Raw genomic sequence first — 13,440 nt, 5'->3', positions numbered from 1 at the left:
CACACACACACACACACACACACACACACGTTCCTGTTTGCGTGGTCATGACTTCAGAAGTGTGTTTTCTTCTTCGGGGTGTCGGGGAGTGTCAGGGACATCTCAGTCTGTTGTTTACTGTATTAAAGAGAATGAATTATGTCGCTGTGCTTCTGGTCTCAAACACACAACCAAGTACACACATGCATGCACGTACACACACATTATACATTGTGTGTGAGTGTGTAAATGGGTTTGTGGTGTAAGTGGGCACAATGTCATATTATCACCTGCATTTTGTCTTACTAACAGTTCAACTTTACTGTTGTTTTAATACTCAAATTAGGAAATAAAAATAGAAGTGTAATTCACAGATAATGTGTTTTCTTGGTGAAAGGACCAAAGCAAGAGGCAGTAAGTGTTTGTTCTGATGTACTTAGATTGATTATGTCAGCAGAAGAGATCAATATTAGTAGTAGTTGTCTACAGGAAGCTCCTTAACCTGACATGATTGTTTCTTTAACACCAACATCTACACAATGAGTTTCAGTGGAGAGTTGTATTCCTTTGCGTTACTATACTTTTCTATTTATTCTAGGTGAGTGAATATTTTAAATATTTATTTGTAAATTATTGATACAATTATTTAAGCATGTACACGCACAATATAAGTTGTTTTCCCAATGCAAACTTGAGTTTTTTAAAATCTGTCTGGGGTAGTTTAGATATCTATTGTCTGTTTTAGTGAATGTTGCACTAAAAATAACTTTCAGTGATTATTTTAGACTTAAAAACCAATAAAACCATGCATGGCCACCGGGAAGGCAGGATAGTGTCAGTTTAGTGCTTTAAGCAGTTTTCCACCCTGACAAGAATTAGATTTTTTTTAGTGTTTAGCTCATAGACTGTAGTAGAAGAAGTGGATGTAGTCACCGTGACGTCACTCATTGGTTTGTTGACTACGGTTTTGAAGCCTTGAGTTTGGCATTCTTGTTTTTTTGGAACCAGAAGTGACACGAGAGTGTGGGGCTGGGGAAGAGCGAGGCCCAGCAGGGCCAGGTCAAAGAATGTATATTATATCAATTTATATATGTGAAAGTCAATTGTTTGTTCCATTGCAACGTCAGCCCCCAGCGCCCAGCAGCAAAGCTGCGCTTCCACCATTTTGGACTGAAAGCGACTACCAGACCGCAGTAAAACATCCGCCTAAAAAGTGCTGTACAAAAAGAAAAGAAAATGATTTCTATTCTATTGTCATATTCTACTGAAATGGCCTGTGTTGAACAATAAAATATTATAAATATAATGAGCGTTTTCAGTCCAAAATGGCGGCAGCGGCTGTTGTCAAGCTTCTATACACTTTGGCCAGTTACCATTAGCAGCTAATGCTAGCTAGCTGAATAACAAGTTGCATCCGTAATTCACGTTAACTTTGATATTAATTGGGATGCTAATTTTGGCAGGTGAAAAACTGGTTTGTTCGTAATGTATTTAGTGGAAAAAATTAACAGCCGTCTCCTTAGAGTGTCTTTTAGTGCAGCTGAACGCTTAACAACGCCGTGGTAGCGACCTGTCGATCATGCTGTACTGAAGGAGACCATAAACTCATGTTTACAATGTTTACTGAGGTAATAAATCAAGAGAGTAGTAGGCTCATTTTCTCATAGACTTCTATACAATCAGACTTCTTTTAGCAACCAGAGGAGTCGCCCCCTGCTGGCTGTTAGAAAGAATGCAGGTTTAAGGCACTTCAGCGTTGGCTTCACTTTTCAGAACCGGATGTTACGGCCTGGTTTAACCTCAAAATAGTCCAATCTTGTGAAAGCGGGAACAAAGTATTATCTGTCAGCAGAGTCAACGCAGTGATGTTGAAGTCAGAATCCCACAATAGTCAAACACTTGACTGTACTCTCAGCGATAATTGTCTTCTTTCTTGTGAAATAATGAACTTACTTTCATCCTCCAGACTTTGAATTGTTAATAGATCTAGATCTGGTTTGAAAGGGCGAAAATGAAAATAACCACTTTGATTCAAAGTTCACTTTTTGTGTGTGTTTTTGTAGTCGGGGCGGTGCTTTGAAGAGCTGAGGCTCTCAAACTGTGTGTTTCCATTTTCTTTTTGACTCCCGTTGGAGTTGAGAACACTCTGATATTCATAAAACAACATAAACACGGTTTTAAATCAGGTTCTTCTGTATAAATGTGCATGTTTTTGTTGGAATGTGTTTCTGTGTGTCTTTGTGATTGCAGTGAATTTGTGTTTGTGTGCGTCATGAATGTCTTCAAACATTAGGACTACATTCACATTAAACGTGTTCAGACCTCTTTAGATCAGCATGTCTGTTCATGTGAGAACAAAGCTGTTTGAACTCTTATTGAACCAAATGTGAGTTTCAGTCCTCTATAAAGACATTTGTGCTACAAATCACTCACGTTTTAATCCACACACATACTTCATACAGGTTAGTGATGTTCAAAGAGCTCTACAAAGGTTTTCATCTCTTTGATATATGGCTGTAATAAATGCATCAGTCTTCTTTCTTGTGAAATAATTAATTAATTTGCATCGTCCGTGCTTCAGTCAATATTTAATCGAGCAGTTTAAGCCTGAAGAGAAAGGAAGTTAAGATTTAATCTGACAGCTGCAGGAAGTTGACCCCAAATTGAAACAGATTATATATTTACGGTGTGAAACACATCGGGCGGGGAGCCACTGTGGGACGACTTCACTTCGGTTTAGCGTCCTGATGAGGGAGAGCACAGGCGAATACTTTCTCTTCCAGAAGTTTATAAACAAGTTCCACTCTCCGTGGCTATTTAATGCCCATCACCACCCAGTTAGCATTGATCTGACGATTTGCAGATCAATAAATGTCAAGACATCTAGATTAAAACTGGGCAAGATCTGTTTGAAATGTGAAGAGTTGTTTGGACGTCTAGACTGCATATAACTGTTATTTCAACAGTGGCTATATTTAAAACGTAGTTAAGACCCATTTGCATTGAAGTATAGTCATTTAAATGCTCTTTAAACCAGGGCTCCAGACTAACTTTTTACACTGGCTGAAAAAAACAACCCAAAATGCACACAAATTAAAACGTGGGAACGTTTAGGTGACGGATTACTATCTTGTGTGCTCAAATTAATCAAAATGTTGGAACGATTTAATTAAATTGCGTGAATGAATTATATCTCTTGGCCACAAATTAGTAAATTGTGGCCTCAATTTATATATTTTTTCTCTCTATAGCCTCTCCTGGGCTCCGTAGTCAGGCGCACCGTTGTGAGTAATGAAATATTTAGTCGCACTCGACAGAATATTGAATTGTCGCACTCTGGAGCCCTCTTTTAAACAAAGTTTATATGTCTAAAAAAAACATACTTTTCAACCAAATTTAGCCCGTTTTAACCGAAAGATTAAAACTGCTAAATTACCAAAAGGATGCTTAACGGGCAGAGACTCACCACTTCTGTAATTATTCAGTAATTTGTCTTTACTGTTGAAACCTGGTTTCCCTTCTGCCATTGAGCTGTAAATACTGGGTCTGGTTATTGATTTGTAGCAGTACTGGATAAACCCGAGTCCAGCATGTTGTCCACTGTTAATAAAAAAAAGGCTTTCAAAATAAGCGAAAATAGATCAGGAAAAAAAAAATAATAATTGTAAAAAAATATTTATTTTAACTATAGAGACATTTATGAATATTTGTAGAAAAATACACTTAAATATTCAAAAAACAAACAACCATTGCTCACATTTTAGACGATGTGAGCTTTAAATCATTATTTATTTGATAAATTGCTTTAAAGGAGACATATCATGCTCCTTTCCATTGTTATACTTGTATTTTTGGTTTCTACTAGAACATGTTTACATGCTTTAATGTTCAAAAAACACATTATATTTATGAAACTGTCTGTCTGAATATACCTGTATTCACCCTCTGTCAGAAACGCTCTGTTTTAGCGCCTGTCTCTTTAAGAAAAAGACCAGTCTGAGCGTTTGTTCGGTCTTCTGCATCATCGCTGTTGCTGTCTTCACGGCGTCACTGCAGACTGTATAGTTGTGACAACGTTACGGCTTATTTAAAGGCACAGTTTCTGAATATGGCTGTGTACATTTCTCTGTGGATAGAGTGTCCTATTATATATCACCTAGACCTGCTTTATAATAAAAAAAGACATGAAAATCTCAGTTTCTACAATACGGGGCCTTTAACAATTGATTATCAGAAGTGTCATATATTAACTGTCTTTCCAAATGGCTAATTATCTCATTAACTCATTGCATCGGCACCTCGCCCTAGTAGCTGGAGCGTGATGTGTGTAATTATATTAATGTGAATACTTCAGTGGGTGCAGATGTGCGTGCAGGTTCAGTGCAGATGTGTGTGCAGGTTCAGTGCTGCTCCTGTTTTCTTACAGTTCAGTTCTTCACACTCTGCTGTTTGAAAAGTTTTGAACTTACGAAGAATTATGTTGACATTTGTTGCTGCTATTTGCTCCTAACAGCAAAGTGTGTGTGTTTGTATGCCATTCACACTTCTATACCTACAATATACTCTGTATTCGCTCAGAGAACAGAAGACACTCATTGGGTTCAATATCCTCCAAACAGCTTGTGATTCACTGTGTGTGAGACTCTTTAAGAGTGTGTGTGGTAGTTTGGAGACGGTCTAAGTGTGTGTATCGGTTTGTGTGTCTTGGCAGCATGGCGAGCAGTGGCAGAAGAACGCCTGCACCACATGTGTGTGTGACCGGGGTCAGTCTAAATGCCACACACACACCTGTCGGCCCGTCACCTGTGACAAGGTGAGTAGTCACACACCCAAACACACACACACACACACACACACACCTACACTCATTAGTTGTGTTTCCATTCAACTGTCAAGCACATCTTAAAGGGACTATTTGTAAGATTCAGAAATGCTGCTTAACAGCGACACCTGTGGCCGTGAAATCAACGAAAGTCAGCGTCGAGCTCGCGCTTGCTCGCTCTACATAAACATGAACGAGCATCACTCAAAACAGTGAGGCGACACACGTCAGCTAAAACCACAATATCACTCTATATTTCAGCTGCTTGGCAGTAATGTTAGCTGACCAGATGAAGGTCTCTCCATGAATCAATGCTGATCCTAGTGTTGGCTTTTCCTGCTCAGCGCAGGCTTCAGCAGCGGGGCTCCTCAACGAGTTATGTTATCGCCTCTTGACCGCAGCCGGCAGCCGAAGACACCGGCACCCGGTCGGTAACGAGACGATAACGTAACTCGTTGAGGAGCCCCGTCACTTCACAAGACACGGAAAACCTCTGTTGGTCTGGAGGAGCTGCAGCAGTTATTTCTGCACAAACGTCCACTGTGCATTCACTAGATATTCTCAGAGCTAAACTAACTCTTCTGCAGTGTGGAGTGAGCGCGCGTTCACGTCTAGAGGTGGAGCGAGACAGCGAGGACGCGCGCGCTGTCTGAGTGAAGGAGAGCAGGCAGAGGAGGAGAGGCTCCGGCCACACGCGAGCGCGCATATGCAAACGCGCATGTGTGCCGACCCGCTACATTTATACGCTTAAAAAGTTACAAACAGTCCTTTTAAATGTTCGCTACGTCAGAAATGATCCGGTAAAGCGCATCAACTCTTTTTTGACAAAGACAAAAAAACACCTCAAGTGAGCGTAAAAACTTTTTTTCCTGCAATTGAGGAAGGAAGTTTTTTGTATCAAATTTCCATACTGCTTTTCTAATGAGATACTTCGAAATGCGCATAAAAAATGTGTGAATGGAAACACGGCTAATGACATTCAGTTTTATACAGAACCCACCTCATACATTTGACTCTGGGTTGAAACTCTAAGATGATGCATGCAGCAGAGGCGTTTAACTATGCAAGACCATACTGTACAGAAACGTCTTCTGCTCTCTGTCTGACACACACACACGCACACACACACACACACACACACACACACACACACACACACACACACACACACACACACACACACACACACACACACACACACAGGCTGACATTTAATGTTAATTGTCTGCAAATTTCAGCTTGCAGCTTCCATTCTGTGGTGGAACTCTTGTTTGTTAAATCGGAGAGGATCATAAAACACAAACACAACACAAACATTAAAGTGACACACGCGGACAACAACATAATAATGCCAAAACAAGTGACAAGGAAAATAACAGATAAGAATAAAACAGAAGTAGACTAAAATGAGGTTTGCTGCGGTAGTCAGTGTTTGGGCATACACACATTACATCACTAGCCCACTGCCTCCACCGTCATTTTCTTTTTTAATAGAAAAAATAAAACCCTTTTAGTTCATTTTCAGCGCTGTGTAGGAGGACGCACGCTACAAACTGAAAGTGAAAGTGTCTGCTCTGTGGGGAGTCTGAGAGTAGCAGGAGTCAGATTTCACACACAGGACGAGAGAGAGATGACAGACAAGTTGATCGCGGAGGATTTGGTGTCAAAGCGAAAAGCAAAAGCGCCTATTTGCAGCAATATTTCATATTTAAACCCAATGATATAAAGGAACCATGACGTTAATGAGGCAAGTGCTGTGCGGAGGACGGTCACAGCCGGGCGCCGGGTGGAAACCTGCAGCCCCGCAGCGAAAGCTCGACCGGAGATGCCAGACACACAGCCATCTTTTCTTGTAAAATGTTCGGTGTAATCCGTAACACTGAGAATTAATGTAGCAGTGCAGTTAAAGTGTAGTTGCATTGTGGTAATAAATAGAGAAATGGACCCAGGAAAAAATCACATGCACAGGAAAAGTTTTACATTTTGGTTTTAAATGGAACAAAAGTTTGGGCATATTTAAGATGATCAGAGAAGCTAAATGTGTCTTCACTGTGTGTTTGGTTCTGACTGGAGGCGACCAGCTGACTAAAGATCTAAGGGCCCAACTGAGTTTATATTCTTTAAGCATATCAAAAATGTATTTTAGCCTTAAGACACTAAGTAATTTATAAACTAGCAGCAGCATTTTAAAATCTATCCTTTACCGAACTTTAAGAATAGCAGTCATGTTCTCCTGAACTACTCTGATGAAGGCAATAAGCTGAAATGTTTTGCTCGACAATAAAGTTGCTCTTCGTACTACAACTGTTCTGACCTGCTCAGACGGTTTCCCTCCTCCGTGCACGTTGAAGAGGCAAAGTTTTCCCATTCTGAATGTGCTGCAGTCGTTTATTGGTCTTTTGGGGACAGAAACCACTGCAATAGTCCATCTTAATGGAACTAGAGGCATGAATGAGTTTCTGTAAAACAAGCACTTTAAATAATAAAACGGTCCACAAATATATAGTTTTTAAAAGGCTCAGTAATTTCCTAGATATATATAGTCCAGTTAATTTGAGACCTTTGATTCCCCACAAGAGAAAATTATGTTTTCAGGAAAGCAGCATAAAACCACAGTAAAACAGTCATTAAAGTGATACAATACAACGCATAACAAAGAGTTTATGTGATTAAAGAACTTTACGGTATATTTGAAAAAGTGTGTTTATTGCACATTAAATAAAGACAAATGTGTTGCACCCGTCTTTTGTAAATCTACAGCAGTGATTCTCAAAGTGGGGTCCGTGGCAAGCGGCCAGAATTGTGCTGTATCATTAAAAAGTGCCTGTCTACCAATGGGGACCATTTGCACCAATAAAACAAGCATGTTGTGCATTGAATTGAATTGTAGCTTTGGACCAATAGAAGCTCTATAAATAATAAACCCAACCGGTCGAGGCAGACCACCCAGAGCCAGGCTCCGCCCGAGGTTTCTACTCACTAAAGAGGACTTTTTCCTGGCCATTGTCACATAACAATGCATGCTCATGAGGGATCTCTTGTTGGGTCTCTAAATTATAGAGTATGGTCTAGACCTGCTCTATATGAAAAGCATCTCGAGATAACTTCTGTTATGATTTGACGCTATATAATTCATTCATTAATTCATAGTTCATTATTATATAGTCAGCCTTAGACTGGAACGTTTAAACGTGTAGATTTATTAGGACCAGGCTTTCTGCTGTTACTGTGAAACCAGTGGAAACCCATTTCGCTCTTTCACTCAAAAGTTTCCATTAAAAAAAACCTTACCTAAAACTTAAATTAAAATATTCTCAGCTCTCAGCCCATTCCCTCCACTGATGATAGCAGAAACTGAATCACGCACAGCGAATAGAGGATCCCAGTGGACTCAAAGCCTCAAACTACCAGCACTCTGAAATACGCAGATACAAGGAGAAAAAAGCTGAGCTAATAACTACCTGCTCTGGTCTGTTAATAAATGGATAGACTTTGAACATGCTGCCTCAACTTATAGAGGAAAAGGAAGTTTTCTAAAGTAACATGGACTTTCTTCAGAGATACAGACGACCTGAACTTCTCAGTCACATCTGTATCGTCAGTAAATCTACACCCGTCAGCACTTCCAAATGAAGTCGTAAGAAGATGTCTGGTCTGTTTGGTGTGTTTTAATAATAATGCGACACACACTCTCTGCTTCATCCTCTTATCTCTCTCTGCTGAAACACAAACCGGCATTTTATAAGCCTCTGGGATTTTCTTTGTCTTGTCTCACAGCTCAGTTTTTATTCCTTCATTCATCTGTTCTGTACATGAAAACCAAACAAACACAACCCTAAACTGCTTCCCTCGCAGGGTCAAACCAAAGTGAAACGTGCCGGCCAGTGCTGTGATGAATGCGCCGCTGCCAAGGGAAGCTGCCTGTACGAGGGCGCGGTGCGTTACCATGGAGACATGTGGAACGGCACAGGCTGCGAGTTCTGCTCCTGCAACCGGGGTCAGGTCCTCTGCCAGAGGGCCGAGTGTGGTCGTGTTGAATGCCCGCAGGTGAGTCTGAAAGAAGCAAGGTCTTTATTATAAATATCTCTCTATACATATATATATATATATATATATATATATATATATATAAACCAAGGAGCAAATGTGGCCTTGTCGGTTTTATTGTTATAAATGTTTCCTTGGAGGCAAAACTGCCCTATAAAGGCTGGAAAAGATTAGATTTTATTCATCCAAACCAGAGAGCCAAAAAGTTGAACCTAAACTAAACTGTTGCCTCGATGCTCTGTTATTCAGCAACACAGTGTTGGCCAATCAAATTACATTAATTACATTGGTTTACTGTTTACCTTGCAATCACTAAGGTGGAGAATAAAGTGTTTTCTGGAGTGACAACAGGTCAGAGTTGTATAATCTTGCAGGCTGGTCTCGTACACTGTAAAAGTAATGCGCTGTAATTTATATCCCACAAAGTCAGTTTTCATGTAATCTACATAACTGTGAACCAGGAAGTATAAAGAGCGACTAAGGCTGCGTAGGGGAGCGGGCGGGGTGGATGGGCAAGTCAAAAAACACCAGACATTCATGCTGGAGACCGGCGTTCGTAGCCCGTGTGAAACCAGAAGTCAGCGTTGATTCATTTATTACGTTACACCACTTCTGTAGTTATTTTAACTCAAACCTAGCTAAGTAGTTTTGTTGCCTAAACCTAACCAAGTTGTTTCCTGTGAAGACGGAAGTATATTTTGAAAAGACTAGAGCTGAAATTGACACATGACACTGGACATTTGTAGGAAAAACGCACAAAAAAAATGAGGAGTAACTTCTTGTAAGATATCATACGAACCATTGTATGAGGATGCATTGAATCTTGTGTTTATAGACAATCGATTAAAATATTTAATCGTGATAAATCACATGATTGTCAATAGTTAATCGCAAATGATCAAAAACTATTGCACATTTTTTATCTGTTCAAAATGTTCCTTAAAGAGAGATTTGTCAAGTATTTAATCCTCTTATCAACATGGGAGTGGACAAATATGCTGCTTTATGCAAATGTATGTATATATTTATTATTGTAAATCAATTAACAACACAAAACAGTGACAGATATTGATCCAGAAACCCTCACAGGTACTGCATTTAGCATAAAACAATATGCTCCAATCATAACATGGCAAACTGCAGCCCAACAGGCAACAACAGCTGTCAGTGTGTCAGTGTGCTGACTTGACTATGACTTGCCCCAAACTGCATGTGATTATCATAAAGTGGGCATGTCTTTAAAGGGGAGACTCGTGGGTACCCATAGAACCCATTTACATTCACATATCTGGAGGTCAGAGGTCAAGGGACCCCTTTGGAAATGGCCATTACGGTTTTTCCTCGCCAAATTTAGCATAAGTTTGGAGCGTTATTTATCCTCCTTCATGACAAGCTAGTATGACATGGCTGGTACCAATGGATTCATTAGGTTTTGTAGTTTAGACACATTGTATCATATGAAACTACAAAACTTAATGAATCCATTGATACCAACCATGAGAAAAATTGAGAAATATTTGTATATATAAAACTCGTCTCATTTATTTTACAACATAGCAAGAGCCAGTTTAGTCTTTTGGCTGCCACCAACACCTGTTATCCATGTTGACGTATATAGATAATGTTTGTAGCCTACAAGAGGAAAAAGAACCTTTCCTACCCAAGTTCTCTTTACCCCCCAAAATGCAACATGTCAGCACCCAGAAATCTCATTTCCTGCTCCTCAAATGGGCCACTAAAACGTTAATGGAAGATGTCACAGTTGCTTTGTTCACAGTTTCCTACAGTCGGGGTAATTTGCCGCAGTGAAACGTACCGGCTCACGAGGTCTGATGTAACGATCTTCATTGGTATTTAGGAGCTTTGGGTGGAATGGGAGAATTGGGTGATCGTTGGGGGGGTTACAAGGTTGGCTGCTGCTTCCATCACAGATAATTCACTCCGTTAAGATGAAGTAAATTGAAAGACAAGTTGAGGCAGTAATGATGTGTGTGGAAGCTGATGGGAACCGTAGCTAAAAATAACAGGGGTTAAGTAAACTTGCACTGCAATTTCAGCACTAGAATCTGTCTGTAGACACAAAACATACGACTTAAACTCAGCTGCACTGCAACTACATCAACCTGACGTCACACTTAGGCTGGGTTGCACCAACAAGGATTCATTTTTAAACCTGATTAAATCATGATTTAACTTCAAATCATGTTGCACCAAACTTTAAAACTAGCTTAATATTAAGATGGCAGAAGAAAGTCAGAATGTGTTCCAATCCACGTACTTCCAGAAGTACACTTCAATGTAGTTCACTTTGTGCACTCTGTACTCACTTGAGTAGTGCGTAAATTTCAGCGGGGTAGGGTCGTCTCAAATCGAATACTCTGCGGCGCACTGACCGGAAATGACGATCGCAACATTTGACCGCGGCTTGCTACCCGCCAAAATATCTTCTGAAAAAAAATGAAAGCAGAGTGGAAATTAGGTTTCCAACGTCGTCGCCTACGATGTGTCCTCCTGTTGGCTGAAAATGCACCAGTATGTTTACGTATTGTATTGTTTTATTCTGTTATCTACGTCTGTTTGAATAGAGGTCGTGGCTCCGCCCCTTCCGCTACGTAGCCAAGATGGCGACAGTTGAGTGTGGAAAGTGTCCAGCGTTCCTCACTCAACGGTCTGACCGTTTTGAGTACAACATCCGGGTACTTTGAGTGCATTGCATTTTTCCGTACTTCCCAGTGTGAACACACTTATGCACTCAAAGTAGTGAGTGTAAGTACAGAAGTACGCGGATTGGAACACACTCCTAGTCTTTGGACACATCGGACTGTTTTTTGCAATAGAGTCCATTATGTTTAAGTCCCATGTCCAAATTACTAGATTACTAGATTAAACTAGATATAATATATATAATATATAATATGATAAGAAAATGTCTGTATCTCTGAAACTACAAGGAGCACAATCAAGTATTTGGTAGCTATGAACTCATAACAAGTGTGCAGTGTCAAAAATATTTCCAATGGAAAACATTTAATAAACACAATGTTAGTATTTTTCCTTAATTTTTAAAAACCCTGACTTTGACTATTAAAAATTTTTAGATTTTTCATGTGATCTAAAAAATTCAAAGTTGTACTGTTAGATACTTGCCAAAAGTATGGTCGTACCAAATTTCAAGACTTTTGACCAATCAGAACAAATGTTGTTGAATTTTTCCTTATCATACGGAATATAGACTTTGGGCACAAATGGGTTAAACTCTATTTAGTTTTGGTTTAAACTTGTATTTACTGAACAGAGATTAGTTTTTAATTGTGTAACAGAGCTCTGCTTAATTTTAAATCTGTATTTACTCATTTTAAAACTAGTTTAGCTAAACTTTGATTAGAATTAATCTTAGATTAAATTAATCCTTCTTGGTGCACCCCAGTCTTAGAAGGCTTTCCCTGAACGCATCACATCTTTTAACTCAATACCATCCCCACGTCAAAATGATGCCTTCATGTGAAGACAAGCTGCTCAGACTTGTCCCAGTTAGGAATGTAGGACGGTGGATGTGGGAGGTTTTTTGGGACAAAACAAACAAAGCATTTGTTAAGGTTATTAGCCGGTGTTCCCATAGTTACTTTTATCCCCTAAAATGACCCACTTTGGGTTTCGGCGTCGCGTCAGACTCAACACCTCTTCCAATGTTTTCTTACGTCAAGCAGATTTAATAATGATGCTTTAATATCCCCTGCCACGGCCAAATAATCCCTCATTAATCATGCTGTACGGCGATAATTACAGCTGGTGAGTGTCATTAACCGTAAGCACTATAATTGGCGGTTGTCCAGCTCTGAATTGAGCAAGGTCACTCTGCTGAGAAGATCAGAGTCATGCAGTTTTCACCCCGTGTGTGTGTGTCAGTGTGCACAACGAATAAGAGGAGGTTAGGGCTTTAATGACATGTGTGGGTCAATAGGCAGAGAAAGGCACTGGGGTACAGTTAGAGTAGAGGAGGGGGGCCACCTGGGCTGAAAACGTACTGTTATGGTCCTGTAAGGAGGACTTAATTGCATTAGTGGAATATTGCCTTTGTAATGTGCAGAGCTTATAACCCCAATTTATTTTTTAATTCTTATTAAAGGATTACAAGGTCTGTGGCTGGAGCAGATTGTGAAAAGCTTTTTAAAAGCCAACAAACTCAAAAATACATGGTGGACATTTTTCTGACTGTGAAAGACACTGTGTAACTCCAAAGCTCCGGGGAGGCGATGAGCAGCACTGTAGTCAAAGTTTTTTAAAACTATTGGACCATTCTGCTCTTTCAAAACTGCTCAGCAAAATATCTCAACTTCAAATGATGCCTTGGAAATCAAAGCAGATTCTCACACTCCTGCATCATGGAGATACAAGGTCTCCACCCAAGAGATTGCTTGCAATGCTATGTAAACATAAAGCATCGGCATGTAGCTTAATCAATTTGAATCGATTGACAGCCCTTGTTCCTGACTATAAGATGTAGAACTTTTGGAGTAAAGACTGGTGTACTTTCACTGTGGCTCGATCAACTTCTCTTGTGTCGTACAGTTTGTTATTTTATGTCTTATGTT

General features: G+C 39.9%; 1 protein-coding gene and 1 long non-coding RNA gene across 4 annotated transcripts in view; one reads left to right on the top strand and one right to left on the bottom strand.

The window, feature by feature from the left end:
- Positions 1–13,440, bottom strand: part of LOC141769934 (uncharacterized) — a 368,813-nt gene that overhangs the window by 45,711 nt on the left and 309,662 nt on the right. The window lies entirely within an intron of this gene.
- The window catches only part of fras1 (Fraser extracellular matrix complex subunit 1), a 310,338-nt gene that overhangs the window by 104,937 nt on the left and 191,961 nt on the right, over positions 1–13,440 (top strand). For all 3 annotated transcript variants that reach the window (XM_074639460.1, XM_074639459.1, XM_074639458.1), the window contains exons 8-9: positions 4,691–4,792; positions 8,657–8,848. In XM_074639460.1, coding sequence (XP_074495561.1) covers positions 4,691–4,792; positions 8,657–8,848 — 294 coding nt within the window. The remainder of the gene's footprint in view (positions 1–4,690; positions 4,793–8,656; positions 8,849–13,440) is intronic.

The sequence above is a fragment of the Sebastes fasciatus genome, chromosome 6, assembly GCF_043250625.1.
Source record: "Sebastes fasciatus isolate fSebFas1 chromosome 6, fSebFas1.pri, whole genome shotgun sequence".
Classification (NCBI taxonomy): Eukaryota; Metazoa; Chordata; class Actinopteri; order Perciformes; family Sebastidae; genus Sebastes; species Sebastes fasciatus.
Note: the sequence above shows the minus strand (reverse complement) of the source record. Positions and strands in the feature narration are given on the sequence as shown.